This window comes from Saccopteryx bilineata, chromosome 2 (assembly GCF_036850765.1).
Source record: "Saccopteryx bilineata isolate mSacBil1 chromosome 2, mSacBil1_pri_phased_curated, whole genome shotgun sequence".
NCBI lineage: Eukaryota > Metazoa > Chordata > Mammalia > Chiroptera > Emballonuridae > Saccopteryx > Saccopteryx bilineata.
The window spans coordinates 98,929,800-98,941,840 of record NC_089491.1 but is presented as its reverse complement, the minus strand read 5'-3'; the positions used below and the strand labels follow the sequence as shown (position 1 = coordinate 98,941,840).

At 49.6% G+C, this 12,041-nt stretch overlaps 2 protein-coding genes across 6 annotated transcripts in view; one reads left to right on the top strand and one right to left on the bottom strand.

Moving 5' to 3' along the window:
- The window catches only part of IPPK (inositol-pentakisphosphate 2-kinase), a 58,615-nt gene extending 55,138 nt beyond the window's left edge, over positions 1 to 3,477 (top strand). Inside the window, exon 13 of the mRNA XM_066257462.1 lies at positions 967 to 3,477. Within this exon, the coding sequence (XP_066113559.1) occupies positions 967 to 1,192 (226 nt within the window). The 3' untranslated portion in view covers positions 1,193 to 3,477. The remainder of the gene's footprint in view (positions 1 to 966) is intronic.
- Positions 3,478 to 3,491: 14 nt separating this feature from the next.
- Positions 3,492 to 12,041, bottom strand: part of CENPP (centromere protein P) — a 261,199-nt gene continuing 252,649 nt past the window's right edge. For 4 of the 5 annotated variants that reach the window (XM_066257465.1, XM_066257466.1, XM_066257463.1 and 1 more), the window contains exons 6-8: positions 5,187 to 5,266; positions 3,978 to 4,069; positions 3,492 to 3,640 (exon numbers count right to left, since the gene is read on the bottom strand). In XM_066257465.1, coding sequence (XP_066113562.1) covers positions 3,510 to 3,640; positions 3,978 to 4,069; positions 5,187 to 5,266 — 303 coding nt within the window. In that variant the 3' untranslated portion in view covers positions 3,492 to 3,509. The remainder of the gene's footprint in view (positions 3,641 to 3,977; positions 4,070 to 5,186; positions 5,267 to 12,041) is intronic. The other variant, XM_066257464.1, reaches the window with a different exon arrangement.

Here is a 12,041-nt window from a genome sequence, read left to right as displayed (position 1 = left end):
TTGATAACTGCAGACAGGGACTGCCCCAGGCCCAGCTGTGCTGAGCTCGGGTTTTAGGCCCCGAGAGGAGACACTGTAGGGAGACCTGCACCTGTGGATGCGTCTCTGCTGTTCAGGAGGGAGTCAGGAACACACTGCACCTGGACCCCTTTCTCCTGTCAGCTGCATTCGGGCAGAAGCTACATCAGAGTCTTGCTTTGATTAGATTCAGCAGGACAGGAACATGGTCACTGGCCTTCTTTCTCCCAGGCAGAAACTTTTGAAATTGGTGTTTTGTTTTAACTTGTTTTTTAAATGATTTCTAAACAGTTAATCATGGGGACACCAGGACTCCTGGCCACTTCCCTTCAGCCACACTGAGCTGATCCAATGCCTGTCACCAGTCACCTGGATGCAGACTGTGACTGAGCATGCTGACAACTCAGTGGGACACACGGTGGTCTCAGTACAACAGTCAGAATCAGTCTCAAAGTGTTAAGTACAAGTAATTGTTCATCTATTGTTATACACATGACTCTTCCATTGTTTAGAAAAAACATACAACTAAGTCCTAAGGAACAAAACACAAAACCCTGCAGATACGATTTGAGAATAAAAGATGAAACAGCTGTCTCCAACTGAGAAGGCAGAAAGAGGCCTGCACTTTCAGCAGAGGTGGGAAGGTGTGTAAGAAGTGTGTTCTCAACATTTTACCCATTTGGTTGTTGAATGGCCAGATCTACTTTTTCTTAGGTTTTGTGCTACAGTTTCTTTTCCATCGTCACTCGTCCCACTAGGATACGGGGGATGTCACAGATATCCTGTGTACTTAGTTTTTTATCGGTCTGCATTGTGGTGGTGGTTTCCTGCAGGTGTCTGTCTTGCAGAAGCTGTAGGCACAGGTGCGCACTCTGACATGCAGAATGGGTGTTCTCTGTGAGCTGGGACGAGAGGATTTAAGGGCTGAAATTGCCTTTGTACTTTCAGCTCTGATCAGAGGCCCATCGTCCCATCGTCGAGATCCAGATTTGCCTTCTCCGTGTCTGTGCTGGACCTTGACCTCAAACCCTATGAGAGCATCCCTCATCAGTACAAACTGGATGGCAAGATCGTCAACTACTACTCAAAGACTGTACACGCCAAAGATGCGGCCATGATGGCGACCAGGTTCAGGGAGAGAGAAGACTGCACACTGGTTCTCCATAAGGTCTAACTTCCCTGCGGTGTCGTGGAAACTTGAACATAGAATGTGAAGGTTGAACAATAGAGCTCTTTTCTCTTTTGTGTTGAATGACTTTGGCTATGAATGTTTTTGCTTTTTAACCACTGCTCAGGTGGGACTGCTTCTGGGAGACACAGTGGAAGAAACATCTTCCAGGACAAAGAATGTCAGACGTGAGCCTGAGGTAGTCTGTGTCCCGGGAGCCCGCTGGGCAGTTTTCCCTCCCACCCGAGGGCTCATGTCTAATCTCTAACACAGAAAGCCTTATTTTAAGACCCAAGGTTTGAATCTCCTACCTAGACTAGGCTCCTAACATAGAAAACTTGAATTGTCACGTCTATCTTATAATTTGGACTCTTAAGGAAACAGGGATACTACTGGAACTTTCCCAGCTGAGTTACTTGGTCACTTTTTTATGTAAGCCACATGTCAGCACAGGTTCTGTGGTTCCCTGTGGCGCACTGGTGGGCTGTGGGTGCAGGTGTCGAGGACTCGGTTCCGTGGGGACTCGGTTCAGAACGGCAGCCACCGTTCTGTGCAGGATCACAGGGCTGCAGGACTCAGGTTGGGGTAAACACCACTGATGTGAGCATTGACTTGCTTGTTCTTTTTTCCCTGAATGATTTTGTAACTTTAGGGAGACAAGGTGTGTCTCACCTGACACTGCTGTGCTGCGTGCCAGGTGAGGCTCGGGCAGCTCGTGCCCTCCAGCTCCGTGTTCCTGGGGACCCCAGCCAGTTCTGCCAGACCCAGCACTGAGTCCCCTCATCCCTGCACCTGCTCCTCCCTCGGTTTCCCTGGGACACGTGGTGTTTACAGCCGTGAGTGCTGCTGGGCCGCCCCACTGGGGCTGCCTGAGGCCCTGCTCCCCTAGACGAGCATCTCCTGGCTGGCACTGAGGGGGTTCTTGTGCCTGGCTGCTATGGAAACAATTGGGAATCTTTGCTTCAGTTTTTTATTCTATGGTAGGTTGTACAGATTGATTATTTATATCATCATTTTGAGGAATTAATGAAGGCTTATTGTAATATAATATAATATTAGCAAAACCATGGAATTATATGAAAATGCTACATGAAAAATGAGAATATTTTGCTGATTGTAAACTTTTGTGGGGAAATTTTGTGATAACTTGAGAATTACACTTGTTTGAATTAAGCCAGTTTTTCTAGAATTTTTTTTAATTCTGTCCTAACATTTACTTCTTACTTCTATACTCAGAGTCAGAAAGAAACTTAAATGAGGCATCTCTCTCCTGTGTCAGTGCGCTGGCGTCTGGAGGCTCTGGAGACTCCACCGCAGGGACACGTGGGGAGCCGTGTTCTCGCGGGAGTCGGTGTGGGGAGGGGAGCAGCTGGAGTGTTTGGGCTGAGGTTCTTCCTGGCTGCTGGCTGGGGACAGGGACGGGCGGGTGGGATCTGCCTGACCTGCCGTGCCCAGCCCCACAATGTGCAGAGGGCCCTGGATCCCTGTGCACGGAGCCCTGGAAGCCCAGCTCCTGGGGTGGTGGGCTGGGCGGCCTCACGCTGGACCTGTCCTCTGAGCTGGGCAGCCTGAAACTCGGGGGGAGAGGGGACAGAAGAGCGGCCCGGGTTGGCCGGTCTTGGTCCAACCCTTGGCTCTGTTCAGGCCACCACAGCCTCTTCCCTGACTGTGGCATTCCTTTGACGGAAACAATGTCCTCGGAAACAATGTCCTCGGCGGCTCTAACCGGTTAATTGGGTGACTGAGGTCAGTGCAGCCCTGAGGAAGGCCGTTTCTTCTGTGCGGAGGGACGGGCACCGAGGCCCCGTGTGAATGGACAGTGTCATCTTTGCTGTCTTAGGCACCCACGTCTCTGTGGATGACCAGGAAGAGTGACAGGACGCTGAGAGGGGCTGGAAAGGTTCCCAGGGCTGCTCTGCCGCACGGGAGGGGGGGGACTGGCAGGTGCCTCCCCGGGGTGGGCTTGGGCAGTGGATGTGAGAAAGGAGGCTCCCAGACCCCAGGTGCTGGGTGGGGCAGTGCTGGGCAGCGCCTCTGCCCTCAGACTGGGGTGTGTGTGTGTGTGTGTGTGTGTGCGCGCGCGCGCGCGGGGTGGGGGGGTTGCCTTTGCACAGAGCTGTTCCCATCTATCTCTGGCATTTTGTATTTTAATAGCTGTATTTATTTTTTATGTCCTGACAGTTTCTTATATAATGTGGCATAACTGCACAGACAACACGTTTCTAAGGGTATGGTTTCTAAGTGGAAAATAGCAAATGTTTATATTCAATAAAATCACAGGCCTCGGTGAAGCACCTGTCTCCGCCGCATTACTGTCCGGGGACTAGTTGTTTTCCTCTGTGCACAGCGATCTTATCAGGCTTTCGAGAGCCGCCTCGATGCCCAGCACACCCAGCAGGGTTCGGAAGCTGAGCGGGGCAGTCTCCACCACTCCGTTCCTGTCCAGCTCCAGGGCTGCAGAGAAAACAAACTAGTAAGAAACTTTGCCGAAACCGTTCCCTCCTCTGCGACTGGCCGCCTGGGTCATGGCCGAGCCGGCTCTTCCCTGCGTGCTGGTGGCAAACCCAGGACACCCCCTCACGCACTCAGTCCAGGAGGGCCCTGGGGACACGATCCCCCTGCATGTGCTTTTTGAGTGATTATTGATAAAAATATTTTAAACATTGATATAAAAAGCACAAAAATAAGATGTTCAACTTTTGATTCTTGCCATTTAAAACCAGATAAAATAAATAGGTGTCTGTTGGGCACATTAAGGAGTCACCAGGACACCCACAGGGGACCTCCCCACCTTGCTGCGGCACTTTGGTGAGAAGATCCAGCTTCGGAAAAACCTTTCCTCCTTCCTCTATTTCAATCTTCCAAACAATGACCAATTCAAACCTGAAAGAAGTGAGACCCATCACCAGGTGCCTCTGAAACCTGCTGAGGGCGAGCTCTCTGCAGCGGCAGAGGGCGCCACCCAGGCAGCTCTGCCCTCTGACGGTCCGACCCGTGCAGCTGGTCATGCTCCTAAAGCTGACCCCACAGCTGAGGCTGAGGTACGGTTGGTTTGTCATGAACACATGTTCAGTATCATGAACAAACAGGAAAATGGAAACAGACCACAGGAAGTACTGTTTTGTCCCCACTAATATTAGTGTCACAGTACAAGTGAAGTACAGGATGCAGAGCAGCTGGAGTAACGTTTCCTGTGGGAAGTATCTATTGAAAACTACTTTGAAAAAATTTGGCAGTAACAGAAAGCTGACTCGACCCTGTGACCTGGGAATTGCACTTGTAGGTATAGAAGTGTCCTCCCAGGCCAGGGTTCATGAACAGGAAGGTCAGAAATGGTTGAAAATGAATAACCCAGATGCTGAAGACTTGAATACAGAAATATATATATTCGCTCAGTAGAGGATTGGCACCGGACACGATGGTCTAGCTACATGCGCTGCCAGAGGTGAATTTTGGAAATAATGTTTTATTACTAAAAGGCAGGTCCCAGAGGCCTACATAATTATGTCACCATTTTAAGGCTTGAAAACAAAACCAAACATCTGTGTGGGCAAGTCATCAAAGTGCATCACATTTAGGCAGATCTCCATGTGTACACTCAAGAGTGTCCATGGCCATGAGAAGGGGGCCTGAGGGGTCCTCCCTCACTCAGCACTTGCTGCCTCCTGAGCTTTTCTGAAATAAGTTACCCAAAACAAAACAGCTCCAGCACTTCCTGGCCTCCCCTCCTTGTTCCCCTAAGGATCCCTGCAGTGAGATCAGCCCCATTTCCTGTCCCCACATCCCCCTCCTCCCTAACCCAGCAAGGCCCCTCCCTGTGCTCTCAAGATCAGCTGCATCTCTGTTAGGATTCCATAGGCAATTCTCAAAATTTGGGTAGTATACATTTGGCCTCTAGTATCTGTAATCCTTGTTTTTAATAGGAAACAAGCATCTGCTTGCTGGGCAGGCACCTGGCCAGTGAGGACAGCCCAGGGGCCCCTGGGGCATCTGCACTCACCCGGGCTGGCTGGGGCTCCGGATCCCCATGTAGCTGGAGGAGGCCCCCTCTGAGAGGAGCACAGCCTCGGGGTACTTTTCCTGTGGGGAGAAGAACATTTATTATTTTTAAAATCATTTTTATGTGACATACATTATTACAATAATGCGTTTTAGGTGTACACCCCAGTGACTAGACATCACATAACTTACAAAGTGATTATCCTGATAAATCCTGCAGCCATCTGACACCATATACAGTTATAATATTATTGACTATCTCCCTGTGCTGTACTTCACATCCCCATGACTATTCTGTAACAACCAATTTGTACTACTTAATCCTGTCTCCTTTTTCACCCATCCTTCTGACCCCCTCCCATCTGAATCATTAAAACGTTCTCTGTATCTATGAGTCTGTTTCTGTTCTGCTTGTTTATTTAGTTTCTTAGATTCAATTGTTAATAGATATGTGCTCATATTTTTAATTTTTTTTCCTTCTTAATACCCTTTAACAGTTCATGTAATTCTTGTTTGGTGGCAATGAACTCGTTTGGCTTTTTCTTGTCTGGGAAGTTCTTTTTCTATCCTTAGATTCTAAACGATAGCCTTGCTGGGTAGAGTAATCTTGGTTGTAGTTCCTTGCTTTTCATCACTTTGAATATTTCTTGCCAGTCTCTTCTGGCCTGCAAAATTTCTGTTGAGAAATCAGCTGACAGTATTGTGGGAGCTCCTTTGCAGGTAACTAACAACTTTTGCTGCTTTTAAGAATCTCCCTTTGGCCTGACCTGTGGTGGTACAGTGGATAGGGCATTGACCTCCAATGCTGAGGTTGCTGGTTTGAAACCCCAGGCTTTCCCAGTTAAAGCACATATGAGAAGCAACTAGTATGAGTTGATGCTTCCTGCTCCTCCCTCCACCTTACTCTCTCTCTCTCTCTCTCTCTCCTTTCTCCCTTAAAAAAAAAATCAATAAATAAAATATTTTTTAAAATTCCCTCTTTGTCTTTAACCTTTTACATTTTAATTATGATGTGTCTTGGTGTGAGCCTCTTTGGGTTCATCTTATTTGGGATCTCTGTGTTTCCTGGACTTGTATGTCTATTTCCTTCACCAGTTAGGGAAGTTTTCCATCCTTGTTTTTTCAAGTATGTTTTCAATTTCTTGCTCACTCCCTCACAATGCGGATGTCAGTACACTTGAAGTTGTTCCAGAGGCTACTTACAGTGTCCTAATTCTTTTGGATTCTTTTTTGTTTTTGTTATTCTAAATGGGTGTTTATTGCTTCCTTATATTTCAAATCACTGATTTAAATTCTCCGCTTCATCTACTCTGCTGTTGATTCCTTGTAAGTTACTCTTCATTTCAGTTAGTGTATCCTTCATTTCTGACTGGCCTTTTTTTATACTGTTGAAGTTCTCACTAATAGCATTTGAGTATCCTTATAACCAGTGTTTTGAACTTTGCATCTAGTAGATTGCTTGTCTCCATTTTGTGTATTTTTCTGGAATTTTGTTCTGTTCTTTCATTTGGGAATGGTTGTCTCTTCATTTTGGCAGCCTCCCTGTGTTAGTTTCTATGTATTAAGTAGAGCTGCCTTGTTGAGTGGTCTTATGTAGTAGGTGTCCTGTTGGGTCCAGCAGCACAGCCTCCCTCATTACCCAACTCTTGAGCTGCATGCCCCATGTGGTCTGTGTACACCCGCCTGTTGTGCTTGAGTCTTGACCGCTGTTGGCATCTCAGTGGAGGGATTTACCCCCAGGCTGATCAGTTGCAAGGACTGGCTGCAACCACCAACCACAGTGGAAGATCAGCCGTGCAGGGGTCTACTCCATAAGGCAGGACTTACTTGAGCAGAGCTCTGGTGCCCACTGAGTCCACCCCTTGAGTGTATCACTGATGCAGGTGGTTGGGTGGTGCTCTGAACTGTCCACCAGTGCACTGATGCAGGCCAAGGTCAGCTATGGCCTCTGTTCTGCCCGGGGCCACCCAACATGAGCTGCAAAATGATCTGCAGATGGCTGCTACTTTTACAGGGTTTGGAGGTGCCCAGTAGAGGCCAAGCTACAAACCAAATCCAGTTGCCACTAGTGCTGGGCCTGGGGCCACTTAGCAAGAGGTACAGTATAGGTTGAGGCCAGATGCTTCTTGACTGGGTTTGGGAATCTTTGAGAGATTTTAGGGAAATCTGAAGCATGAGCCAAGACAGGCCGCTTGTGTGGAAAAACAACTGGAAGTGAGTGGCTTTGATGGGCCTGCAAGTTGGGTGGGGTGGGGTCTCAGGGAATCACCAGAGTGGGGACCAGCAGTGTGAGCCAGATTGATGGAGACTCAGATATGGTGCCTGCCTGCTGCTCTGTGGGGGGAGGGGTCATCCAAGGAACAATGGCCTCAGCCTGCACTTCTCTCTGGAAGAAAGCTGTCCTTGCCCCCCCGCCCCCAGCTCTTGGCCCAATGTCAGACAATTCAGTTCCTCCCAGCATGTCTCTGGTGCCTTTCAAGCTGCTGCCCTAGGGCTGGAGCTCAGAGGGAGTGTGAGGGAGTCTGAGTAAGTCTGTGTGCGTGGGCCCTTGAAGAAGAAGGCCTGGGACTCCAGCAGCCCTCCATCTCCCTCAGCCGCAGGCCCTGCTGGTTTTTACTGCCAGAAGTTTTGGGGACTTCTCTTCCTGGCTCTGGGCTCTGGGAATAGAGTTCCTGGCCTGGGGCTGGGACCCCTCACTCCTCAGGGGGATCTCCATAGCAGAGATATCCCTCCCAAGTTTGAACTGCCACATGTGGTGTGGGAGAAGCCCATTCTGCACCTCTGCCCCCCCCCACCAGTCTCAGTGTGGTTTCTTTCATTCCCTACTTGTAGGACTTCCGTTCAGCCCGATTTCAGGCAGTTCTGAGTGATGGTGGTTCTGTAGTTTAGTTGTAATTCTGATGTGGCTATGGGAAGATTTAAGTACTATGTTTACCTACACAGCCATCTTGACTGGAAGCCCCCTTTTTTTTTTTCACAAAGTAATCTGTGGGCACAGGGACGCTGATCCAGGTGGCTAGAAAGGGGAGGAACCCTTTTGAGATGTCTCTCCCACTCCGATATGACATTCTGTTAAGATTCTGATGCGCAGTCACTGGTCTCCCACACGCCTGCCTTCGTGCTCACTGGCACTGCCATTCTAGATCTTTCCATTGCTACACGGCCTCCAAGCTGCCACACGATCAGCTCCCCAATGCTAACACATTACAGAACAACTTCACCCAGGGTCCTGCGGCACATGGCTGTCCTGCGTCTGTAAGTCCCCACAGATCTGACGCAGCCTCTGTCCCGAGGAGGCCAGTCCGGCATGCTGTGGGGTGTCCTTTACCATCAGAGTTCAGCTCACTCTCCAAGAGGTTCTGACCCTGACTACTGAGGGGAGGTGATGTCTGCTGGCGTTCCCGCTGTAAAACAGCTGTTTTTCTCTAGAGCTTTAGCACTCAGCTTTAAGAACCTTTAAAACACCGAGGCCTATGGGCTGGCCCCTGTCACAGTGGACAATCTCACCCATCCTCACACTCGCCACCAAATTGCCCGCCCACACATCGATGCCTGCGGACTCATAGCCCTGCAGGTGCGCGGTTACCCAGACTCTCCCACCCACCTTTTTGTCACCCGAGGCACAGTGCCCGCTACTCCGGGCGACAAGCTGAAAGTTTCACAATGCGACTCTGTCCCATTTAAGAGCCAAAAGTATTCTCTCTATAGAATGGGGAAATTAAGTGGAACTTCAGAAATTTCTAGGCTTGCAAACTCTAAGGTAGAGTTCCCCCACACACACCATGTAATATAATCATTCTGCAAATGTCTGCTACTTTCTACTATGTGCTGCAGGGCCAGGGAACCGTTAGTACAGGGTGGGGCAAAAGTGGGTTTACAGTTGTATGTGAAACACAAGTTTATTCTTGTGTCATTATTTATTCATTATTGTATTATTTTCTATATAAACAACCATGGACCTGCTTTACCCACTCCGTATGCCAGCACTGACATGTGATTCAGCCTTGACTCAGGTCCTCAGTACGACTGGCTCTGCGGGGGTTTCCAGGGGCAGAGAAATGTGACTTGTCTGCTCTGAGAACAGACGGGCTGGGGGTGGTGTGGGGGACTGTATTCATGCGGGCTCCACTGTGAGATGCTGGGTGCCTGGGGTCGGCTTGTGAAAGACACTTTCTGCTCTTCTCACAACTCCAGATATGAAAAGGGCACCTGGCTGATGCTGCTGTCCGCTGTGGTCCTGTAAGTGCAAACCCAGCCCCACACCTCTGCACCTCGTGGGAGGAGGGAGAGGTGCAGCTCCCCTGAGAAGTGCTCGGTGCAGACGCCGGAGACCCCAGGATGGGCAGGCGAGAGCGGCAGAGGCAGGGCCTTCCTGAGGCCAGTGTTTGGTGGACTGAACTTAACCTGCTCTGTCAAACGAGGGCTCGCACAGACAAAGACGAGTCATAGCTCTTAAAGGACTAGCCCGCGTCTCGGTGAGCCTGTCCCCAGCGTGCGAGACCAGCGCCCCGACCCCTGTGGGAGAGGGATGCTGCCGGCCAAGAACACGTTCACACAGCAGGACGCTCCGAGCAAATGCTGGGCGGGCCCAGAGCACGCTTACAGACAACTTCTAATTTCAGCAAAGGATTTTTATTGGAAAATTTATACCTAAGTGTTTTAAATGGAAAGTGCTGGTTGGTGTTTGAACCTCAAGCCCTTCTAAATGAGTAACAACTGTCTGAGGAATGCAGGGGGCCCTGCGGCCTGGCTGGCTCCCGCGGGGTCTCGGGCAGCCTGGCTGGCTGCGGCTCGGCCCAGATGGCTCCCGGCCCACTCCAGGCCTGCTCCTGAGCAAAGGGGGCTCTAGATGAGAAGTTTTCACTAAAAAATACATTGTACTCCCTTAATTTTTTTTTAAACATAAGGAAAAGGGGCATTCAGTATGGTTTTCTGAGGAGCTTTATGGAGGTGGGGGGATGTGGAAAGTTTTCCTTCACGCAAGTTAGTAACATCACCGCGTTAGTCCAGCGCAGCCGCAGGGAGGAGGAGACGGCTGGGCCCGGCACACTAAGGGGCGGTCTCATCCACGGGAGTATACAAGTGATGTGGAGAGAGAAGACAGAAGAGCTTTGAAAAATGATACGACTCTAAATGCAAAGCGTGCCTCAGGTCGCTTAACCCAAGATTGGCACATTTCAACCGCAATGGAAAGTTCTACATATCACTGTATTTGACATTTGTCACATCACTGAGTCACCAGGAAAGGGTGAACATGCACTAAGATAAGGCAGAGACCTGGCCTCTGTAATTCAGAACATTTCCATGGAAAGGAGCAACAGAATGACAGCCCTTTGTTTCTGTTCACTCCTATCTGTCTGCTCATGTTTCCATAATCTTACAGCACCTTCTTGTTTCCCACGACATAAATGAAGATCATGGGCACAAAAAGAAAAGGAGGTACACACATGAAAAGAGTTTAACTGGAAAATTAGCCTGATTTGGAAAGCACCTCAGATAGTTGACATTCTGCCACAAACAACACCCCAGCCCAGGGAGGGAGCGAACAGGCCTCTGTTTTCACGATGACACCGGGGGCAAGGCCGGAGGATGCGGCCTGCAGGGCGTCTGCACACGCTGGCCCGTCGACACGGAACGGGTGTTACGCAGCTGCCTGCCCACACGCCTGGAGTGTGCACCCCACCTCCTGGTGTTTCTGATAGAAAAATGGCTGTGACAATGGGGGCAATTCGATGTCCACTCCCTATTTTACGCCTGAGACCCGCTTTCTGTTGGAATAGCTGCCGGATGCTGGTCCAAACGGAATAACATTTTTTTTTTTTACAGAGAGAGAGTCAGAGAGAGGGACAGACAGACAGGAATGGAGAGAGATGAGAAGCATCAATCATTAGATTTTGTTGTGACACCTTAGTTGTTCATTGATTGCTTTCTCATATGTGCCTTGACCGTGGGGTTACAGCAGACCGAGTAACCCCTTGCTCGAGCCAGAGACCTCGGGTCCAAGCTGGTGAGCTTTTGCTCAAACCAGATGAGCCCTCGCTCAAGCTGGCGACCTCGGGGTCTCGAACCTGGGTCCTCGGCATCCCAGTCTGATGTTCTATACACTGTGCCACTGCCTGGTCAGGCTGGAATAACATTTTTAACAGAGCTTTCAAGAGTACTGGCCTCACAGACATCAGCGGTCACACCAGCCCAAGAGGAGCAACCAGCCTACCTTCCACTTGCCTCCCTCTTACACAAATGGAAACCTTGAATCCTGGCTGGAATACCCTTGAGTGTCCACGGATGTGTTAATTCATCTTGATTTTGTTTTCCCAAAGATTGTTATCTGGTTGATTCAATGATTTTTAAAAAATAATTGGGATATAATTCACATGACAAAATTCACTCCTTTCAAGTGTATAATTCGGTAGGTTTTAGTACATTCACGAGGTGATGTGACCATCACCCCTTTCTGAATCCAGAATGTTTCATCACTCTGAAGCCTGGCACCCTTTAGCTACTACCCCCACCACCCCCTCCCCCACCCCGCCGTAAACTGCCTTCAGTGCACCAGTCTCTGCAGGGCCCCTCTGTGCACGTCCCAGGTGACGGAGCCAGTCATGCGGCGTGAGGTCCTCTGGGACCAGTTCTTCCCCTCAACACGTTTTCAAGGCTTGTCCACGCCGTGGGTGTGTCACTCACTCCACAGGACGGACATACCAATTCTGTTGTCCGTAAGCTGAGGGACACTGGGTGGTCGCTGCTTTTTGACTATTGGGAATGATGCCATGACCATCTGCATACGAGTTTTTGCACAGACACATTTTCACCTCTCGTGCTTATATACCTGGGAGTCAAACAGCCAGGCACAGCA